General features: G+C 36.3%; 1 protein-coding gene across 4 annotated transcripts; it reads right to left on the bottom strand.

The window, feature by feature from the left end:
- Positions 1-6,686: 6,686 nt before the first annotated feature.
- Positions 6,687-21,131, bottom strand: slc25a34 (solute carrier family 25 member 34). Of its 4 annotated transcripts, XM_058055799.1 has the most exons (7): positions 21,009-21,048; positions 19,435-19,471; positions 18,808-19,318; positions 16,891-16,956; positions 15,287-15,439; positions 15,052-15,186; positions 6,687-8,151 (listed from the first exon to the last, which is right to left on the bottom strand). In XM_058055799.1, exons 3-7 carry the CDS (start codon positions 19,246-19,248, stop codon positions 7,972-7,974), a joined length of 975 nt encoding a protein of 324 aa, XP_057911782.1. In that variant the 5' UTR covers positions 19,249-19,318; positions 19,435-19,471; positions 21,009-21,048; the 3' UTR covers positions 6,687-7,971. The 4 variants fall into 4 exon arrangements, with proteins under 4 accessions (XP_057911782.1, XP_057911780.1, XP_057911781.1 ...); XM_058055797.1 differs by having other exon boundaries at positions 18,808-19,471; positions 21,009-21,131; XM_058055798.1 differs by having other exon boundaries at positions 18,808-19,485; positions 21,009-21,031.
- Between the last annotated feature and the right edge of the window lie 1,866 nt (positions 21,132-22,997).

Raw genomic sequence — 22,997 nt, 5'->3', positions numbered from 1 at the left:
TGATCTGCAGCAGGTCCCGCGAAGACAGCAGGCAGATGGCTTCCCCCAGGAAAGTGATGAGTACATGGAGGACATCAGACCAGTACCCCACTGTCAGCATCAGAACTAGCAGGGCCCCCAATCGCACCACCACAGTGTGCAGCAGGGCTTCTGCGCCCATCTGACGTTGTTGATCTTCTGGATGAAACCAAAGAAACCACCATTAAAATGACACCAGTTTTAAAGTGGCTACATTGACTCCCAGTCCGCTTCAGGATGGATTTTAAGATTCTCTTACTGGTTTTTAAATGTCTTAACGGCCTTGATCTGCTTTTACCATATCAACCCCCGAGGACCCTGCGATGGTCTTTTAACAATACCAAAACCCAGAACAAAAACCCACAGTGAGGCAGCATTTAGCCACTATGGCCCCCACCGGTGGAACAGCCTGCCGGAGAGCCTCAGGACTGCGGAGACTGTTGATATTTAAAAAAAAAAAAGATTAAAGACACACCTTTTTAATCAGGCTTTTAACTAATATTTTAAACTTTTTAAAAATCTTTTTAGTCCTATTTTATGCTTTTAGTTTTTAGCTTTTAACTCCAGTGTTTTCTCATGGGGGGGTCCTCCACAGTGGGGGCTGTGTCGGGTCTGCTCAGTGGGTGCCATACTTGGGTCCCTTCGACCCAGACGGCTGGGGGTTCCTCCCTTTAATGTGGGGGTCCGCCCGGTCGCCGGCCAATCACAGGGCACATATAGACAAACAACCATTCACACTCACATTCATACCTATGGACAATTTGGAGTCGCTAATTTGAATTAGCCTAGCATGTTTTTGGAATGTGGGAGGAAACCGGAGTACCCGGAAAAAAACCCACGCATGCACGGGGAGAACATGCAAACTCCACACAGAGATGGCCGAGCGTGGGGAAAGACAAAATAAGAAGCCAAAAAGTTACCACTTCCACATTAAATAGGAGGAGAACTTATTCATTCATTCATTTTCTATTGCTTATCCTCAAGAGGGTAGCGGGGGTGCTGGAGCCTATCCCAGTTGTCTTCGGGCGAGAGGCGGGGTACACCCTGGACTTTTCATATGTATGGACAATTTGGAGTCGCTAATTAACCTAGCATGTTTTTGGAATGTGGGAGGAAACCGGAGTACCCGGAAAAAAACCCACACATGCACGGGAAGAACATGCAAACTCGACACAGAGATGGCCGACGTTGGGGAAAGACAAACTAAGAAGCCAAAAAGTTACCACTTCCACATTAAATAGGAGGAGAACTCATTCATTCATTCATTTTCTATTGCTTATCCTCAACAGGGTAGCGGGGGGTGCTGGAGCCTATCCCAGCTGTCTTTGGGCGAGAGGCAGGGTACACCCTGGACTGGTCGCCGGCCAATCACAGAGCACATATAGACAAACAACCATTCACACTCACATTCATACCTACGGACAATTTGGAGTCGCTAATTAACCTAGCATGTTTTTGGAATGTGGGAGGAAACCGGAGTACCCGGAAAAAAACCCATGCATGCACGGGGAGAACATGCAAACTCCACACAGAGATGGCCGAGGTTGGGTAAAGACAAAATAAGAAGCCAAAAAGTTACCACTTCCACATTAAATAGGAGGAGGACTTATTCATTCATTCATTTTCTATTGCTTATCCTCAAGAGGATAGTGGGGGGTGCTGGAGCCTATCCCAGCTGTCTTCGGGCGAGAGGCGGAGTACACCCTGGACTGGTGGCCAGCCAATCACAGAGCACATATAGACAAACAACCATTCACACTCACATTCATACCTATGGACAATTTGGAGTGGCTAATTAACCTAGCATGTTTTTTGGAATGTGGGAGGAAACCGGTGTACCCGGAAAAAAACCCACGCATGCACGGGGAGAACATGCAAACTCCACACAGAGGGTGGAATTGAACCCTGGTCTCCTAGCCGTGAGGTCTGCGCGCTAACCACTAGACCACCGTGCCGCTCTGAGTAATTGTTTTTCCTTTTAATTGTGGTAATTGTTTTTAATTCTGTTAAGCACTTTGTGTTGCATGTCTTTGCAGGAAAAGTGCTCTACAAATAAAGTTGATTTGATTTTAACATCCTCTATTATACAATTATATTATATTTTTATATATGACTGTGGCACCTCCGAGACTTAATGTTATTGACCTTTCATTCACTCATAAAGTCCTAAAACGTTCCGACTCATCCCCACCTTGATTATACACCACCAGCATTGAGTAACAAAGTGTGAGCGGCGTCCAAAACTTGAGCGCCTCCTTCTGGGACAGGAAGTGGTCATAAACTGTTGCGAGGGAGGCCACGGCCGCCACCGAAAAAACTAAAACAACTAGTCTCTTCAGCGAGGCCAGCAGGGTGTGTCCGGAGGCCAGGAGCGTGATGCATTTCCCACAGTAGCGTTCCGTGCTGTGTAGAGGATACAGTCGGCTTACGTGACTCCAAAGGGAGCTGCAGAAGCCCGACAGCGCCCAACTCAGAGCGGCAGCCAGGGACAAGCTGAAGGAGCTGTGTGGCGCCCCCTGATGGAGGAAGTATAGCGTGCAAGTGATGCTACACCCAAGCGAGAACTGGCTCTGGATGAGGAGAAGTTCAAAGCCCCTGCTGCTGGAATCCTGAAACATGAAAACGGAGATTTAAATCATAAAGAACAAAAAAAACGGACTTTTCTGCTTGGACTCACCAGTTGCGTTGACATAAAGGCAGAGATGGCCCGCAGGGAAAACTCCAACACAATCAGAGAAGAAACACGTGAGCCGACAAAAGACAGGAGGCCTGTCAAAGCCCAGAAGTGGACTAAAGATCTCCAGTGTGCTGTGAGCGGACTTCTTAGTGAAAGCGTCTTCTCATTGCTCTCAGTTTTACTGCTCACAAAAATGGAAAAAAAAAACATTTATCAGACAAATAAGAGACTATTTTTGTTTTCATCCCTCAGCATATTCAGGGCTCGACAATAACGATGTACCAACGGCCCGGGGCAAGTTAAAACAAAATATAAAAGCAATCTTCACTCGCTAAATGTACTGCAAAAAAGGCCAGTAAGGATAATTCATAATGCCGCCTACACAGAACATACTAACTTCTTATTTCTAAAATCACAAATACTTCAACTAGTTGATATATCTTCAAACAGATAAAATAATGCATAAGGCTAAAAATAAAAATAAAAATAAAAATAAAAATAAAAATAAAAATAAAAATAAAAATAAAAATAAAAATAAAAATAAAAATAAAAATAAAAATAAAAATAAAAATAAAAATAAAAATAAAAATAAAAATAAAAATAAAAATAAAAATAAATAAAAATAAAAATAAAAATAAAAATAAAAAAAATAAAAAAATTACCTAAATTAGCTAAATTAAACTTGCTAAATTAAACTTACTAAATTAAATTAACTAAATTAAAATTAGCTAAAAATATTATCCAATACTTCTCTACAAGAGAGGAGAAATATGATCTCAGGAAAGAACTACATTTGAAACACTTCTATGCTAGGAGTCAAGTGATTAGCGCGCAGACCTCACAGCTAGGAGACCAGGGTTCAATTCCACCCTCGGCCATCTCTGTGTGGAGTTTGCCCAAGGATTCCCCATGGGTAAGTAATTTTTGTTTTTAATGTAGATCCCTGATATTGTAAAAATAAAATGTCTTCATTCTCAATGAGATACAATCCTAATCAAAATATTAAGACCAGTTGCAATGTTGGATCTTAAAGAGGACTATTGTGCTCATTTTTGGTGTCTTTGTATCGAGTTGTGGACTCCTATAGCGCAGCTACACACAATAACCAGCACAGAAAGCTTAAACGGTGGCGATTTATCTTTTTAAAATGTCCGCTTTTAACATCCAGACATATGTGTTGGATCCCGAATCCAATCCGGAAGTAGAGACTGGACATTCCGAAGTTTCTCAAGAAAAGAGGTTACTTCAAGACGTCTCTCAATGATAAGTAGCTTTAGCATTTTAGAGTTAGGTTTTCTACAGCGTCGGTAACATCTAAGTAAGATGCAAGTTCAGGCGGAAGTTGGATTTGGTGATTCCCAGCAAGAGAAAAATATTTTCATGAGCCAACACCATTTCACACAGGACTCTTTTTGTGAATTTAGTTTTTTAAACAATTGTCGGGCGGCACGTTGGTCGAGTGGTTAGCGCACCAGGGTTCAATTCCACCCACAATTCCACCCTCGGCCATCTCTGTGTGGATGTTGTCCCCGTGCATGTTCCAAGCATGCTCCCACATTCCAAAAACATGCTAGGTTAATTAGCGACTCCAAATTGTCCATAGGTATGAATGTGAGTGTGAATGGTTGTTTGTCTATATGTGCCCAGCACCCCCTGCGACCCTCGTGAGAATAAGCGGTAGAAAATGAATGAATGAATGATTCGGTCAAGCTGGTTTCATAATTATACCTTTTGAGTGTTAAGTTGGTGTGTGATGAGTTTAGTTCTTTGTAAGAACACTAACACATTCCAAAAACATGCTAGGTCAATTAGTGACTCCAAATTGTCCATAGGTATGAATGTGAGTGTGAATGGTTGTTTGTCTATATGTGCCCTGTGATTGGCTGGCCACCAGTCCAGGGTGTACCCCGCCTCTCCCCCGAAGACAACTGGGATAGGCTCCAGCACGACTGGAATTTGTGAGTATGCTAGCCACGTTACAAAAAAGCAGACCTCCCCTGCATATACTTAGTATTGCATCCAACCATTATTCGTCATGATAACCACTGCACGGTGGACGAGTGGTTAGGTCTCACAGCTAGGAAACCCGAGTTCAATTTCACCCTCGGCCATCTCTGTGAGGAGTTTGCATGTTCTCCATGTGTGCATGCGTGGGTTTTCTCCGGGTACTCCGGTTTCCTCCCACATTCCAAAAACATGCTAGGTTAATTAGCGACTCCAAATTGTCCATAGGTATGAATGTGAGTGTGAATGGTTGTTTGTCTATATGTGCCCTGTGATTGGCTGGCAACCAGTCCAGGGTGTACGAAGACAACATTTTGTGTCTCATTTAATTATTATTTTAGTCTAATTATGTAGCGGTTCCTCTCGCCTAAAGATAGCTGGGATAGGCTCCAGCAACCCCGCGATCCTTGTGAGGAAAAGCGGTAGAAAATGAATGAATCAACTCCTATACCCACAAAATTTTAAAGTAGGTTTCGGCAGTAGCCCGGAATGACTTGAGAATGTGACCAATCACAGCAGAGTAGGCGTGTCCAGAGTTGACCATGGGTGGTATTCTGTGCAGTTATTGTGTGTACAGTTGCTGCTCTATTGGAGTCTACAACTCAATACAAACTGACGGAAAAATTAGCATAATATGTCCTTTAATGTACAAATGGGTATCAAGCTTCAGGCAGTACTGCTTTAAATTGTTTTTAAAGCCTCACCTGCGCATTTGGGTAAAGTAGTACACTCTAGTCAGGTTGCACAGCACTGATATGCCACAAGCTCCAACAATCCCTTTAAAAACACAAACATTATAATCATTCAAAAACTTCTCAATTAGAATCAACTCACCTCGAAAAAAGCAGTCAAGTGGATTGGACTCAAAACGCAACAGCGCAAAGATCCAAGAAAAAGAGAAAAACATGTTTTTTTTGTGTGTTATTATTGCAACAAAGACATCAAGTTAAGAAAGCTCAGGCTTGTTTATGTGCAATTCCCCTAAGCCGAGCCTCTGGCTAAAGATTAAGTTCCCTCCTTGCTGCTGATCATTGTCAACACTCTTTGACACTAAAACGTCCAAAGGTCAGAAGTGATCTCACTGTGATTGTCAGTCCACTCAGTGTATGATGAAAGAGGCAGAAAATCCTTCCAAATGAAACCTAGCAATCAAACGTACACAACAATGGCGGCCTGGTTCGAACCAAACAAATAGGTGAGAGCCTCCCATTGGACAATTACTGCACACGTGATTGCTTCAACTACGTCAGCTTATAGCGATATTTTCTTAGCATATTTTCGATTAATTCATTTAAAAAGTAGAATAAGGACTCGTGATTTGTAATTTGTGATATATTTTTAAAGCGTTAGAATCGTCACGTTTGTTTAAAGTTTGCTTTTCATGGCAAAAAATAAGATTATGGAAATAAGCGAACTTACCAGGCACGCCGCCATTTTCAGGAAGCCGACGGTGGGCGACAGTGTTTGCCAAGTCTCGCGAGAGAAACAAGCTACTAGCGCTCTGAAAACAAACTCAACAGCTCAATTTGGGAATATGCAAATGACGTCACTCCCCCCAAAAAGAAAAGAACGCCTGCAGGTCGATACTGAAATATCGATACTTCCGATACCAGCTCGTTATGTTCTAAAATCGATTATCAAATCAAAATATTGATACTTTTGATATTTCAGTCATTTGATGCGCTGGAAACGTTTGTCTGTTGAAACAATGACCAAATTTAAAACGGAGCCATTTGCTAATTATGCAAATTAAGCTTTCACTTTGTCATAATTTTGTAATAATTAATCATTTGTTTTATTTTATTATTGTTTAAAATAACATTTTCACACACTTTATATGATTTTGTCCTCATTTTTTTTGCTGTTGTTAGCTTGGCTATATTGTATATCACACAACTATCTAAGCATATATCACGGTTTAAAATAAAAATTGAATTGATTATGAATTTATTTAATCTAATATTTATTAAATCAAATTTACACACACATTATGTGAATTTGCACAAAATATTGATAATGGATAACCACTAACCACTCGACCTCTCTACTTAGTACTGCATCCAACCATTATTTGTCATGACCACTACAAAAGGGCTGCACGGTGGTCGAGTGGTTAGGTCTCACAGCTAGGAAACCTGAGTTCAATTCCACCCACGGCCATTTTCTGTGTGGAGTTTGCATGTTCTCCCCGTGCAGGCGTGGGTTTTCTACGGTTTCCTCCCACATTCCAAAAACATGCTAGGTTAATTAGCGACTCCAAATTGTCCATAGGTATGAATGTGAGTGTGAATGGTTGTTTGTCTATATGTGCCCTGTGATTGGCTGGCCACCAGTCCAGGGTGTACGAAGACAACTGGGATAGGCTCCAGCACAGCCACGACCCTCGTGAGGATAAGCGGCAGAAAATAAATAAATGAACCACTACAAAATGGCTGCATGGCGGACGAGTGGTTAGGTCTCACAGCTAGGAAACCCAAGTTCAATTCCACCCTTGGCCATCTCTGTGTGGGGTTTGCATGTTCTCTCCTTGCATATGTGGATTTTCTCCGGGTACTCCGGTTTCCTCCCACATTCCAAAAACATGCTAGGCTAATTCTAATTAGCGACTCCAAATTGTCCATAGGTATGAATGTGAGTGTGAATGGTTGTTTGTCTATATGTGCCCTGTGATTGGCTGGTCACCAGTCCAGGGTGTACGAAGACAACTGGGATAGGCTCCAGCACGGCCACGAACCTCGTGAGGATAAGCGGCAGAAAATGAATAAATGAACCACTTCAAAAGGGCTGCACGGCGAAGGAGTGGTTAGGTCTCACAGCTAGGAAACCCGAGTTCAATTCTGTGTGGCCATCTCTGTGTGGAGTTTGCATGTTATGGGTTTTCTCCAGGTACTCCGGTTTCCTCCCACATTCCAAAAACATGCTAGCTCAATTAGCGACTCCAAATTGTCCATAGGTATGAATGTGAGTGTGAATGGTTGTTTGTCTATATGTGCCCTGTGATTGGCTGGCCACCAGTCCAGGGTGTATGAAGACAACTGGGATAGGCTTTGCTACACTCAGTATGATGAAGTGCAAGTTCCTCACCACTGCAAACAAAGATATATTTGTCGTCATCCAGGCACACATGAAAGTTATTGCTAATAAATACACAATTGTAGATATACAGTAAAATCATAACACTTCATGCATTTGATTGAAGCTTCTGAAACCCCAGCAGCATCCACGCTTGGTCAAGAAAGTTCAGTGAAGACGTCGTCTTCTCCAGCATCCATTCAGCCCGCCTGCTTGCCCTCCATGGCCTGTTGCCTCATCACGTCCCAGAAGAGCATGCTGAGAACCGTGTGAGGAGCCAAGCGCAGGAACACGGGGCCCATGCCTTTGTACAGACCCAGCAGACCCTCAGCTTGGCACACCTTCAGCAGACAGTCCCAAAAGCCGCTGTAGAGGCGGCCCTGAGAGGAACATACAGAGAATGAGCACAAGTTTTTGTCTGAGCACAATGGAGGTCAAAGCTGATGGTAAACAGGAAAAGTGTGACGATAACCACAGAAGCGCTTGTTTGGCCATTTTGAAATCGCTGATACATGAAGGATACCACTTTCCGCCTCATTTAGTTATTATTTTTTACTGAATTAAATGGTGGTTAGCTTCTTTTTACACTTGTATGGCCATTTTGAAATCGCTGATACATGAAGGATACCACTTTCCACTTCATTTAGTTATTTGTGCTGAATTATACTTCTTTTTACACTTGTATGGCCATTTCAAAATGCCGATACATGAATGATACCACTTTCCGCCTCATTTAGTTATTATTTTTTACTGAATTATATGGCAGTTAGCTTCTTTTTACACTTGTATGGCCATTTCAAAATGCCGATACATGAAGGATACCACTTTCCGCCTCATTTAGTTATTATTTTTTACTGAATTATATGGCGGTTAGCTTCTTTTTACACTTGTATGGCTATTTTGAAATCACTGATACATGAAGGATACCACTTTCCGCCTCATTTAGTTATTATTTTTTACTGAATTATATGGCGGTTAGCTTCTTTTTACACTTGTACGGCCATTTCAAAATGCCGATACATGAAGGATACCACTTTCCGCCTCATTTAGTTATTATTTTTTACTGAATTATATGGCGGTTTGCTTCTTTTTACACTTGTATGGGCATTTCAAGACGCCGATACATGAAGGATACCACTTTCCGCCTCATTTAGTTATTATTTTTTACTGAATAATACGGTGGTTAGCTTCTTTTTACACTTTTATGGCCATTTTGAAATCGCTGATACATGAAGGATACCACTTTCCGCCTCATTTAGTTATTATTTTTTACTGAATTATATGGCGGTTAGCTTCTTTTTACACTTGTACGGCCATTTAAAAATGCCGATACATGAAGGATACCACTTTCCGCCTCATTTAGTTCTTATTTTTTACTGAATTATACGGTGGTTAGCTTCTTTTTACACTTGTATGGCCATTTTGAAATCGCTGATACATGAAGGATACCACTTTCCGCCTCATTTAGTTATTATTTTTTACTGAATTATATGGTGGTTAGCTTCTTTTTATACTTGTATGGGCATTTTAAAATGCCGATACATGAAGGATACCACTTTCCGCCCATTTAGTTATTATTTGTGCTGAATTATACTTCTTTTTACACTTGTATGGCCATTTCAAGACGCTGATACATGAAGGATACCACTTTCCGCCTCATTTAGTTATTATTTTTTACTGAATTATATGGTGGTTAACTTCTTTTTACACTTGTATGGCCATTTTGAAATCGCTGATACATGAAGGATACCACTTTCCGCCTCATTTAGTTTTTATTTGTGCTGAATTATACGGTGGTTAGCTTCTTTTTACACTTGTATGGCCATTTTGAAATCGCCGATACATGAAGGATACCACTTTCCGCCTCATTTAGTTATTATTTGTGCTGAATTATACTTCTTTTTACACTTGTATGGCCATTTCAAAATGCCGATACATGAAGGATACCACTTTCCGCCTCATTTAGTTCTTATTTTTTACTGAATAATACGGTGGTTAGCTTCTTTTTACACTTGTATGGCCATTTTGAAATCGCTGATACATGAAGGATACCACTTTCCGTCTCATTTAGTTATTATTTTTTACTGAATTATATGGCGGTTAGCTTCTTTTTACACTTGTATGGGCATTTCAAGACGCCGATACATGAAGGATACCACTTTCCGCCTCATTTAGTTGTTATTTTTTACTGAATTATATGGCGGTTAGCTTCTTTTTACACTTTTATGGCCATTTTGAAATCGCTGATACATGAACGATACCACTTTCCGCCTCATTTAGTTATTATTTGTGCTGAATTATACTTCTTTTTACACTTGTATGGCCATTTCAAAATGCAGATACATGAAGGATACCACTTTCCACCTCATTTAGTTATTATTTTTTACTGAATTATATGGCGGTTAGCTTCTTTTTACACTTGTATGGGCGTTTTGAAATCGCTGATACATGAAGGATACCACTTTCCACCTCATTTAGTTCTTATTTTTTACTGAATTATATGGTGGTTAACTTCTTTTTACACTTGTATGGCTATTTTGAAATCGCTGATACATGAAGGATACCACTTTCCGCCTCATTTAGTTCTTATTTTTTACTGAATTATATGGTGGTTAACTTCTTTTTACACTTGTATGGGCATTTCAAGACGCCGATACATGAAGGATACCACTTTCCACCTCATTTAGTTATAATTTTTTACTGAATTATATGGTGGTTAGCTTCTTTTTACACTTGTATGGCCATTTTGAAATCGCTGATACATGAAGGATACCACTTTCCGCCTCATTTTGTTATTATTTGTGCTGAATTATACTTCTTTTTACACTTGTATGGCCATTTCAAGACACCGATACATGAAGGATACCACTTTCCGCCTCATTTAGTTATTATTTTTTACTGAATTATATGGTGGTTAGCTTCTTTTTACACTTGTATGGCCATTTTGAAATCGCTGATACATGAAGGATACCACTTTCCTCTTCATTTAGTTATTATTTTTTACTGAATTATACGGTGGTTAGCTTCTTTTTACACTTGTATGGTCATTTAAAAATGCCGATACATGAAGGATACCACTTTCCGTCTCACTTAGTTATTATTTTTTACTGAATTATATGGTGGTTAGCTTCTTTTTACACTTGTATGGCCATTTTGAAATCGCCGATACATGAAGGATACCACTTTTCGCCTCATTTAGTTATTATTTGTGCTGAATTATACTTCTTTTTACACTTGTATGGCCATTTCAAAATGCTGATACATGAAGGATACCACTTTCCGCCTCATTTAGTTATTATTTTTTACTGAATTAAATGGTGGTTAGCTTCTTTTTACACTTGTATGGCCATTTTGAAATCGCTGATACATGAAGGATACCACTTTCCACTTCATTTAGTTATTTGTGCTGAATTATACTTCTTTTTACACTTGTATGGCCATTTCAAAATGCCGATACATGAATGATACCACTTTCCGCCTCATTTAGTTATTATTTTTTACTGAATTATATGGCAGTTAGCTTCTTTTTACACTTGTATGGCCATTTCAAAATGCCGATACATGAAGGATACCACTTTCCGCCTCATTTAGTTATTATTTTTTACTGAATTATATGGCGGTTAGCTTCTTTTTACACTTGTATGGCTATTTTGAAATCACTGATACATGAAGGATACCACTTTCCGCCTCATTTAGTTATTATTTTTTACTGAATTATATGGCGGTTAGCTTCTTTTTACACTTGTACGGCCATTTCAAAATGCCGATACATGAAGGATACCACTTTCCGCCTCATTTAGTTATTATTTTTTACTGAATTATATGGCGGTTTGCTTCTTTTTACACTTGTATGGGCATTTCAAGACGCCGATACATGAAGGATACCACTTTCCGCCTCATTTAGTTATTATTTTTTACTGAATAATACGGTGGTTAGCTTCTTTTTACACTTTTATGGCCATTTTGAAATCGCTGATACATGAAGGATACCACTTTCCGCCTCATTTAGTTATTATTTTTTACTGAATTATATGGCGGTTAGCTTCTTTTTACACTTGTACGGCCATTTAAAAATGCCGATACATGAAGGATACCACTTTCCGCCTCATTTAGTTCTTATTTTTTACTGAATTATACGGTGGTTAGCTTCTTTTTACACTTGTATGGCCATTTTGAAATCGCTGATACATGAAGGATACCACTTTCCGCCTCATTTAGTTATTATTTTTTACTGAATTATATGGTGGTTAGCTTCTTTTTATACTTGTATGGGCATTTTAAAATGCCGATACATGAAGGATACCACTTTCCGCCCATTTAGTTATTATTTGTGCTGAATTATACTTCTTTTTACACTTGTATGGCCATTTCAAGACGCTGATACATGAAGGATACCACTTTCCGCCTCATTTAGTTATTATTTTTTACTGAATTATATGGTGGTTAACTTCTTTTTACACTTGTATGGCCATTTTGAAATCGCTGATACATGAAGGATACCACTTTCCGCCTCATTTAGTTTTTATTTGTGCTGAATTATACGGTGGTTAGCTTCTTTTTACACTTGTATGGCCATTTTGAAATCGCCGATACATGAAGGATACCACTTTCCGCCTCATTTAGTTATTATTTGTGCTGAATTATACTTCTTTTTACACTTGTATGGCCATTTCAAAATGCCGATACATGAAGGATACCACTTTCCGCCTCATTTAGTTCTTATTTTTTACTGAATAATACGGTGGTTAGCTTCTTTTTACACTTGTATGGCCATTTTGAAATCGCTGATACATGAAGGATACCACTTTCCGTCTCATTTAGTTATTATTTTTTACTGAATTATATGGCGGTTAGCTTCTTTTTACACTTGTATGGGCATTTCAAGACGCCGATACATGAAGGATACCACTTTCCGCCTCATTTAGTTGTTATTTTTTACTGAATTATATGGCGGTTAGCTTCTTTTTACACTTTTATGGCCATTTTGAAATCGCTGATACATGAACGATACCACTTTCCGCCTCATTTAGTTATTATTTGTGCTGAATTATACTTCTTTTTACACTTGTATGGCCATTTCAAAATGCAGATACATGAAGGATACCACTTTCCACCTCATTTAGTTATTATTTTTTACTGAATTATATGGCGGTTAGCTTCTTTTTACACTTGTATGGGCGTTTTGAAATCGCTGATACATGAAGGATACCACTTTCCACCTCATTTAGTTCTTATTTTTTACTGAATTATATGGTGGTTAACTTCTTTTTACACTTGTATGGCTATTTTGAAATCGCTGATACATGAAGGATACCACTTTCCGCCTCATTTAGTTCTTATTTTTTACTGAATTATATGGTGGTTAACTTCTTTTTACACTTGTATGGGCATTTCAAGACGCCGATACATGAAGGATACCACTTTCCACCTCATTTAGTTATAATTTTTTACTGAATTATATGGTGGTTAGCTTCTTTTTACACTTGTATGGCCATTTTGAAATCGCTGATACATGAAGGATACCACTTTCCGCCTCATTTTGTTATTATTTGTGCTGAATTATACTTCTTTTTACACTTGTATGGCCATTTCAAGACACCGATACATGAAGGATACCACTTTCCGCCTCATTTAGTTATTATTTTTTACTGAATTATATGGTGGTTAGCTTCTTTTTACACTTGTATGGCCATTTTGAAATCGCTGATACATGAAGGATACCACTTTCCTCTTCATTTAGTTATTATTTTTTACTGAATTATACGGTGGTTAGCTTCTTTTTACACTTGTATGGTCATTTAAAAATGCCGATACATGAAGGATACCACTTTCCGTCTCACTTAGTTATTATTTTTTACTGAATTATATGGTGGTTAGCTTCTTTTTACACTTGTATGGCCATTTTGAAATCGCCGATACATGAAGGATACCACTTTTCGCCTCATTTAGTTATTATTTGTGCTGAATTATACTTCTTTTTACACTTGTATGGCCATTTCAAAATGCTGATACATGAAGGATACCACTTTCCGCCTCATTTAGTTATTATTTGTGCTGAATTATATGGCGGTTAGCTTCTTTTTACACTTGTACGGCCATTTTGAAATCGCCGATACATGAACGATACCACTTTCCACCTCATTTAGTTCTTATTTTTTACTGAATTATATGGTGGTTAACTTCTTTTTACACTTGTATGGGTGTTTTGAAATCGCTGATACATGAAGGATACCACTTTCCGCCTCATTTAGTTATTATTTTTTACTGAATTATATGGCGGTTAGCTTCTTTTTACACTTGTATGGCCATTTCAAGACGCCGATACATGAAGGATACCACTTTCCGCCTCATTTAGTTTTTATTTGTGCTGAATTATATGGCGGTTAGCTTCTTTTTACACTTGTATGGCCATTTTGAAATCGCTGATACATGAACGATACCACTTTCCGCCTCATTTAGTTCTTATTTTTTACTGAATTATATGGTGGTTAACTTCTTTTTACACTTGTATGGGTGTTTTGAAATCGCTGATACATGAAGGATACCACTTTCCGCCTCATTTAGTTGTTATTTTTTACTGAATTATATGGCGGTTAGCTTCTTTTTACACTTTTATGGCCATTTTGAAATCGCTGATACATGAACGATACCACTTTCCGCCTCATTTAGTTATTATTTGTGCTGAATTATACTTCTTTTTACACTTGTATGGCCATTTCAAAATGCTGATACATGAAGGATACCACTTTCCGCCTCATTAAGTTATTATTTTTTACTGAATTATATGGTGGTTAACTTCTTTTTACACTTGTATGGGTGTTTTGAAATCGCTGATACATGAAGGATACCACTTTCCGCCTCATTTAGTTGTTATTTTTTACTGAATTATATGGCGGTTAGCTTCTTTTTACACTTTTATGGCCATTTTGAAATCGCTGATACATGAACGATACCACTTTCCGCCTCATTTAGTTATTATTTGTGCTGAATTATACTTCTTTTTACACTTGTATGGCCATTTCAAAATGCTGATACATGAAGGATACCACTTTCCGCCTCATTAAGTTATTATTTTTTACTGAATTATACGGTGGTTAACTTCTTTTTACACTTGTATGGCCATTTTGAAATCGCTGATACATGAAGGATACCACTTTCCGCCTCATTTAGTTATTATTTTTTACTGAATTATATGGCGGTTAGCTTCTTTTTACACTTGTATGTAGGAAAAAGCCAAATAAATAAATGCAGTCATGACAGCAAGGAATTGCCACACCCACCCGGTGAAGCTCATCAACCGGCTGATTGTAGAGTCGTGTGCTGACGACATCAAAGGGTGTCATGGTGACGGCCACGGCGACCCCGCTGATGCTGGCCGCTATCAACGCCGTGAGCCAGCTGCCGTCGCTGAACCACTCCGAGGGGCAAAGACAGAGAGGGAGGAACATCTACGGCAGCTGCTCTGACATGTGCATTCCAAAAATGGCCGCCGTTAAGCCCCCCCACCACGCCTACCTGGGAATGTGACACGCGCTCCTTGGCCGAGGTGAAGGTTGCCAGTTGGGCAGCCGAGCCGACCATGACTCGAGGCACGGCTCCGTTCACGCCCCTCCACAGTCCGATGAAGCCTTCTTTTCTGTAGATGCTAACAAAGGCATCGTACGCTCCCTGGAATGTCACAAAACCAGCATCAAATACTTCCCATGTGTTCGACATTCCGAGCTCATGGTTGGCTGCATCTTACAGGAAAATTACTTTTGTGCATAAAAGCAGTGGATTCCTAAAAACAGCAGAGCCTTCCTGTCATACAGAGGATCTCTTGCCATAGATTCCTAAAAACAGCACGGCTTTCCTCTTCCATAAAAGACTCTTTTGGCTTTTGCAGAGTCCGCTTCAAAACAAGAACACTTGGGAATCTTTGATAAGCAATTTTTGTAGCAAAGGACTCTTCTTATCTTGAAGATTTTTGACATGTTAGTCCTTAAAAACAGCAGATGATCCTGTCATGCTGGATCTTTGAAAAGTATTTTGATAGCAGATCCTTAAAAAGAGCAGTGTTTCTGTCACGGGCGGCACGGTGGACGAGTGGTTAGTGGCAGACCTCACAGCTAGGAGACCAGGGTTCAATTCCACTATTATTATTATTATTATTATTATTATTATTATTATTATTATTATTATTATTATTATTATTATTATTATTATTATTATTATTATTATTATTATTATTAGTATTAGTATTATATTAGTATTAATAATAATAATTATTATTACTATAATAATAATACAATAAATATTATTATTGTTATTTATTTTTTTATTATTTTTATTATTCTTTTATTTTTATTTTTATATACTATAATAATAATAATATATAATATGTAATATATAATATAATAATAATTATTATTGTATATTATTATCATTATATTATTATATAATATAATAATTATTGTATATTATATAATAATAATAATTATTAAATATAATTATTATAATAATTATATTAGTTTAAATAATAATTATTATTATTATTACTATAATAATATAATAAATATTACTATTTTAATTTATTTTTAATTTATTTTTAATTTATTTTTATTTTTATTTTTATTTTTATTTTTTATTTTAATTTTTATTTTAATTTTTATTTTAATTTTTATTTCACGTTCATGTTCACAAAAACAGTCCTGTGTGAAATGCCGTTGATAGATGAAAATAAATTTCCCTTGCTGGGAATCACCAAATACAACAACTTCTGCCTGAGCCTGTTTGGTAAACAGAGAGTCTATCGTGCCTACAGCCACGTCCATATAAGGAACCCCGCTCCTCTGTGACATCACAAAGGAACAGTTTTGCAACGCCCTTTGAAACGGAGCGTTTTGAGCCATCCCAAACTTTTTCCAGGACATGGATTAACACCAGAATCCAACATTATAACTATTTTTAGGTTAGAAAAGTGGAAAAAAGCATAATAGGTCCCCTTAAAAGACAGCATATGCCCAAAATATATACACACTATATAAAATATCCTAATAGAAATCATTTTTATTGTTATTATTACTGTACTGGTGATACCATGTGTCGATAAAAACATAATGGAGGCCCACCAGTCTTACCAGATGGTTATGCTGATGGCCCACTGCTATCGCTTCCACTGTTTGAGCCTGCAGATGCGTTTTCACCTGCCAATCACACAAGATTGGGAATGTCAGTAAAAGAAGTATAAAACTATACGCAAACTATATCACTTACAGAAATACCATATTACTAAAATAGAGTAATATGAGTTTGAGTCACTTTTCTCAACTTTTTGGCCACATTTTGACAAACAATAGCTAGATGGCTAGTGTAAAAAAATATAAAAATCATTTTCCCAGCATTTCATTATGCAACACAATTGCCATATGTGGTGTCCTGACGGGGGACGTACCAAATGCGGTCGCCTGAGGGGGGGCATTTATAACTCGCAGCTATTTTTTTATCGGCATGTTCTAAAAAAAAACAATTACACAAAAATACTAAGCAAATAATACATCAGAAAATATTTTTAAACAGCAGTAATTTTACAAAAATAAAAATGAAATATTAGGAATAAAGTCCCAATATTAAACAAATAATATAAGAAACAAACAAAACAAAAAACAAATTGCAGTTTTTGGAAAATTTGTTTGTGAAAAACTTAAAATATGATACAAATGGTCATTTAAAAAAAATGTTTTTTTACAAACACATAATTTATAGAAGCATAAAAGTAGAAATATTAAACCAAACTGATGGTATTTTTCTTGGTAGTCGGAATATTTTAAAAAATGGCAAATTTTAGAAAACGAGTTTGGGGGAAAAAGTTATGATATTAGGAGAATAGTAACATAATATTACAAGAAAACTATGCTCATCTTGCAAGAAAATACTTTTATAAGAATAAAATCATAATAATACGAAATTATGTCATTTTTAGATGCATATAGTTGAAATATTAAAGACATATTTTACATTTATTTCAAGTTATATTATTAGTAATATTATGAGAAACCAAAACAAAGAATTTTGGAAAATTTGGTTGTCAAAAAGGAGAATAAAGTCATAATATTATGAGGAAAAAAGGCATACTTTTATATGATATTAGGAGAAAAATCATAAATAATAAAAATCATAATAATAACAAAAACATGTCATTTTTAGATACGTATAGTTGTAATATTATGAGAAAACAAAACAAAAAAATTAAGAAAATTTGGTTGTCAAAAAGGAGAATAAAGTCATAATATTATGAGGAAAAAAGGCATACTTTTATATGATATTAGGAGAAAAATCATAAATAATAAAAATCATAATAATAAGAAAAACATGTCAATTTTAGATACGTATAGTTGTAATATTATGAGAAACCAAAACAAAAAAATTAAGAAAATTTGGTTGTCAAAAAGGAGAATAAAGTCATAATATTATGAGGAAAAAAGACATACTTTTATATGATATTAGGAGAAAAATCATAAATAATAAAAATCATAATAATAACAAAAACATGTCATTTTTAGATATAGTTGTAATATTATGAGAAACCAAAACAAAAAAATAAGAAAATTTGGTTGTCAAAAAGAAGAATAAAGTCATAATATTATGAGGAAAAAATGCATACTTTTATATGATATTAGGAGAAAGATCATAAATAATAAAAATCATAATAATAACAAAAACATGTCATTTTTAGATATAGTTGTAATATTATGAGAAAACAAAACAAAAAAATTTGGAAAATTTGGTTGTCAAAAAGGAGAATAAAGTCATAATATTATGAGGAAAAAAGGCATACTTTTATATGATATTAGGAGAAAAATCATAAATAATAAAAATCATAATAATAACAAAAACATGTCATTTTTATATACGTATAGTTGTAATATTTTGAGAAACCAAAACAAAGAATTTTGGAAAATTTAGTTGTCAAAAAGGAGAATAAAGTCATAATATTATGAGGAAAAAAGGCATACTTTTAGAAGAATAAGCCATGATATTAAAAAGAGATAACTTACCAGGTAAGCCGGAGACGCAATAAAAGCCCCCAGGGCCCCGGCCCCAGCCCCCGATAGAACACTTCCTCCATGGTATGAGGTGACACCCAGAGCTTCACAGTAAGAATAGGAGCCCAGCCTGGCCCCGTTCATCACCCCCTGATAGACCAACCCCACCGAGAGCCCCTTCTGCAGACCCCGCACCCCGTCGGTGCGCCCCACCACCCAAAGAGCCTGGAGGACCCCGCGGTAGTGCCTCTGGTAGGTTCCCCGGGCCCGCAGCTCGCCCTGAAGCTGCAGACGCGTCTTCACCACCTCCAGAGGGTTGGTGAAGACGCAGGCGACGCAGCAAGACAAGGCCCCCAGGGCGAAGTCCAGAGGAGGCCAGACAACCGGACGGGGCGGAGACGGCGACGGCGGGGTGAAAATGCTGCCGGGTACGGGCGACACCGTGGAGGCCATGTTGGTTGGGAAGGCCTAAGAAATGAGGAGAGGACTTGTTGTCATCACACACGGGTCACACGTTGTCTTCCTGGAGATAAGGAAGTGTTGTTTGTTTGGCGGGAAAGCTGAAAGGAATGCCGTCAATCTCTTTGCATGGCTGACGTGTCACATGACAGCCTGCTTCGTCTCTGGAGCGCCTTTCACCTTCGTCTTCCTCTTCCTCGATCAACGCAGGCATCACCTGCAAGACAACGTCTGCTTTTTATTCTCTCCAGGCTTCAGTCATGGACAAAAATACAATAATAATTTATATCATAATTAAATAATAATAATAGAAAAATATTAAAAAATAATAAAATAAAAACAATTTTTAAAAAATACAAATAAAAATAATTTAAAAATAAAAATAAAAATAAAAATAAAAATAAAAATAAAAATAAAAATAAAAATAAAAATAAAAATAAAAATAAATTATATTATATTATATATTATATTACATTATAAATATTATTATATTATAAATTATATTATTATAAATAATATTATATTATTATAAAAATAAAAATAAATAAAAAATAAAAATAAAAATAAAAATAAAAATAAAAATAAAAATAAAAATAAAAATAAAAATAAAAATAAAAATAAAAATAAAAATAAAAAAATAAATTATATTATATTATATATTATATTATATAATATTATAAATAATATTATATTATTATAAAATAAAAATATAATAAAAATAAAAATAATATATTATATCATATTATAAATAATATTATATTATTATAAAATAATAAATAAAATAAAATAAATAATTAAATAATTAAAAAATCAAAAAAATTGTTACAACTATAATGATGAAAATGGTAACATTAATGATGATTATAATAATGGTGATAATAATAACAATAATAATGGTAATAATGATAATAACAATAATGACAATCATGATAATGATAATAACAATAATAATATTACAATGATGATGTGGCATGAACATGATTATATCTTGCAAAAAGGGGTAAGCATTTATTAGCTTTTGCTTCAGCCTACTCCTTTTCGGCTTGTGATCAGATAGTTGAATACAAATGTAAATAATGGAAAGTTATATTTTCATTGTTATAAGAAATGTGTTCTAGCTCTTCCAGAAACTGCACCTATCCATTTATTTAGATTTTGTGGTTCCCGTAAACTCTTTTAATGTATTCCACCCACCAATCCTTGCTGAGGACATCTTAAATTCTGATGAAGTTGCATTTTTTTTACCGTTAGTTGCCTCTTAAAAGTACACTAACAAAAAGTGTAATAAAAACCTGCATCACAATTCAAAAAATGTTCTTTATTTTTATATATGTATGAATGCCTGATTTTTTTTATATTGGGAAAAGTAGGATATTTCGGATGGGAAGTGGAAAATTTGTGATAGCGTCGCAAAACAGTCATTCTCATAAAATACTTAAAAATAAACATATTCGTTTTTATGGGAAAAGCAACACAATATGTAAGTATTATGGTAATGTATTAAAAAAAATAAGGCCTTACAATGTGAGTCAATTGGGTCAAATTGGTCCCTTTTAAATGCCTTGCAATGAAATGATTCTAAATAAATAAACACAAATCCTAGCCAAGTTTCATACCATTAACTTTAAAAAATAAGCAAAAAGTGCTTCTGGGGTCAACAATGAAACGACATTAGCATTAAATCGTCATTGAAACTAGCAAACAAGCAGTTAAAAAGCAGTTGTAGAATAAAATGCACTCCTCTCAATGCTTACTTGGAGATCATGGCCATTCTTCCTCTGCAATGTAAACATGTGGCCGGCCAACCTCCACAGTCATTGTCGGTGGCCCCGCCCACTGCCCCTTTGCAGCGGCCAATAGGCACGCAGTCCTGCCCGCCACCTCACCAGTCCCACCAATGGGAAGCAATCATTCGGCTGGCTGCTCCAACTCGACCGCCCCGCCCTCTCTGGGTAAAAGGTTACCGTTGGTCCAAAGTGGGGGGGTGAGTCGATCTAATAAGACACAGCAAAATATTATAGAAACACAAAGGCTTATTATACATTTATAATATATGAATCAAATATATGGACATTTTGCTAAAATGTTACGAGAGCTCATGCATTTAATAGTGTGTATATTTTTTGCCGCTAGGGGGCGATGTTTCACAATGCTTAAAATATATACTCCACTGTATAGTTCAGGGGTCTCAAACTCAATTTACTTGGGGGCCACTGGAGCTCAAATAAAAAAAAACGCATTTATTAAAAACAAAAACATTTTAAAAACTTCGCTTTGGTTCCAATTTTCTACAATAAAAGCTCTGATAAAACATTCCACTGTTCTCAAATATCTTACTTTTTATTTTTCTACACAAAATAAGATGAAAAATAAATAAACAAATCAAGAATAAAGAAAATCAATTAATCAGTAATAAATAAATAAATATAATAATAATAATAAAAGGGCAAATAATAAAAACTTAAGAAACCACATATAGTTGGTGGCTAGTCAAATGATTTTTTTCAGATTAAAATGAACAAAGCATTATTAGAGCCCTGTAGACATGACAAAACACGACTATAGTCACATTTATACTCTTTTTATTTACAACATATTGCGCAACTGCAGGGTCTTGAGACACATGCTAACTCGCAAACTAGAGCGCTAGCGACCTAAACGGTAGCCTTCAAGTTATTTCCTTTCAACTTAAATAGCCAAAAACTTACCACTTCCACACGGATAGGGAGGATAACTATTAACAGTTATTTAACCTTTAACATGAACATGAATCAAACGTAATAATTTTTTCTGGGTACATGATACCATACAGCATCCATATCAAACTTGCGCGGGCCGCACTAACATTAAACTTTCATATCAAGGCGGGGGCCTCAAATTAGTGTCCTGCGGGCCAAATAAAAAATTTGAGACCCCTGCTCTACTGTAGTAAGTAAGGTAGTAAGGCAGTAATTCACACAGTATTTAAGTTAATTTACCTCATTTAAAAATGTATTGTATTACAAAAAAATATACGGTACTGTTTATTTATAAATTATAAAAAAACAGTATTATTGTATTGTGTCTTTCACCCAGTCGGCTGGCGGGTTGGGGGCGTGGTTTGATCCCTGTTTTTTTGGCGCATAAATGTTAGCGCTATATACACTTTCTAAGTTGCTAACTTTATTTTTTAAGTTATGTTCATAAATCATAATGTTGGCTATTACATGAACTTAATTTAGCATGTCATATACACTCAAATTTTATTGTTGGTAAGCTTAAAACAAAATTCAAGTTGCCATGACTTAATAAAATTAGCTTGGTAACATAATACACACACACACACACACATATATATATATATATATATATATATATATATATATATATATATATATATGTATAAAGTTACTGCTACTTAAAAAGCTGTGTGCATTGTTATTATAATTAAGTAGACAACAAATTAAACTACAGTAAAGTCTCGTTATATCGATATCGGTTATAACGAATTACTGCTTATTACCATATATTTTCATTTCCCGGCAAATTTCTAGTCTTCTATGATATAATTAGTTCCGTTAGTACGATACCCGGTTATTATGATAATCCTTTTCATCTCCCGCCAGCCAATTTAGTCTGCTTATATCGATACAAAAGCAGCTTAAATCTTTGCTTAAGGATTTCCATTCCAAAAAAGAACACGTTCACACTTCCACCACCAGAGCGCATCACACACACCGATTCCCGCACTTCCTGGTTCACAG

The sequence above is a fragment of the Doryrhamphus excisus genome, chromosome 18 (genome assembly GCF_030265055.1).
Source record: "Doryrhamphus excisus isolate RoL2022-K1 chromosome 18, RoL_Dexc_1.0, whole genome shotgun sequence".
Lineage (NCBI taxonomy): Eukaryota > Metazoa > Chordata > Actinopteri > Syngnathiformes > Syngnathidae > Doryrhamphus > Doryrhamphus excisus.
Note: the sequence above shows the minus strand (reverse complement) of the source record. Positions and strands in the feature narration are given on the sequence as shown.

Coding starts and splice junctions, on each gene's coding strand:
- slc25a34 (XM_058055797.1), bottom strand. CDS start 19,248: ATGGCCTCCACGGTGTCGCCCGTACCCGGCAGCATTTTCACCCCGCCG. Junction 15,187..15,286: donor AGCGCGTGTCACATTCCCAG/GTAGGCGTGGTG, acceptor TGCCCCTCGGAG/TGGTTCAGCGACGGCAGCTG. Junction 8,152..15,051: donor CGGTTGATGAGCTTCACCGG/GTGGGTGTGGCA, acceptor TGTTCCTCTCAG/GGCCGCCTCTACAGCGGCTT.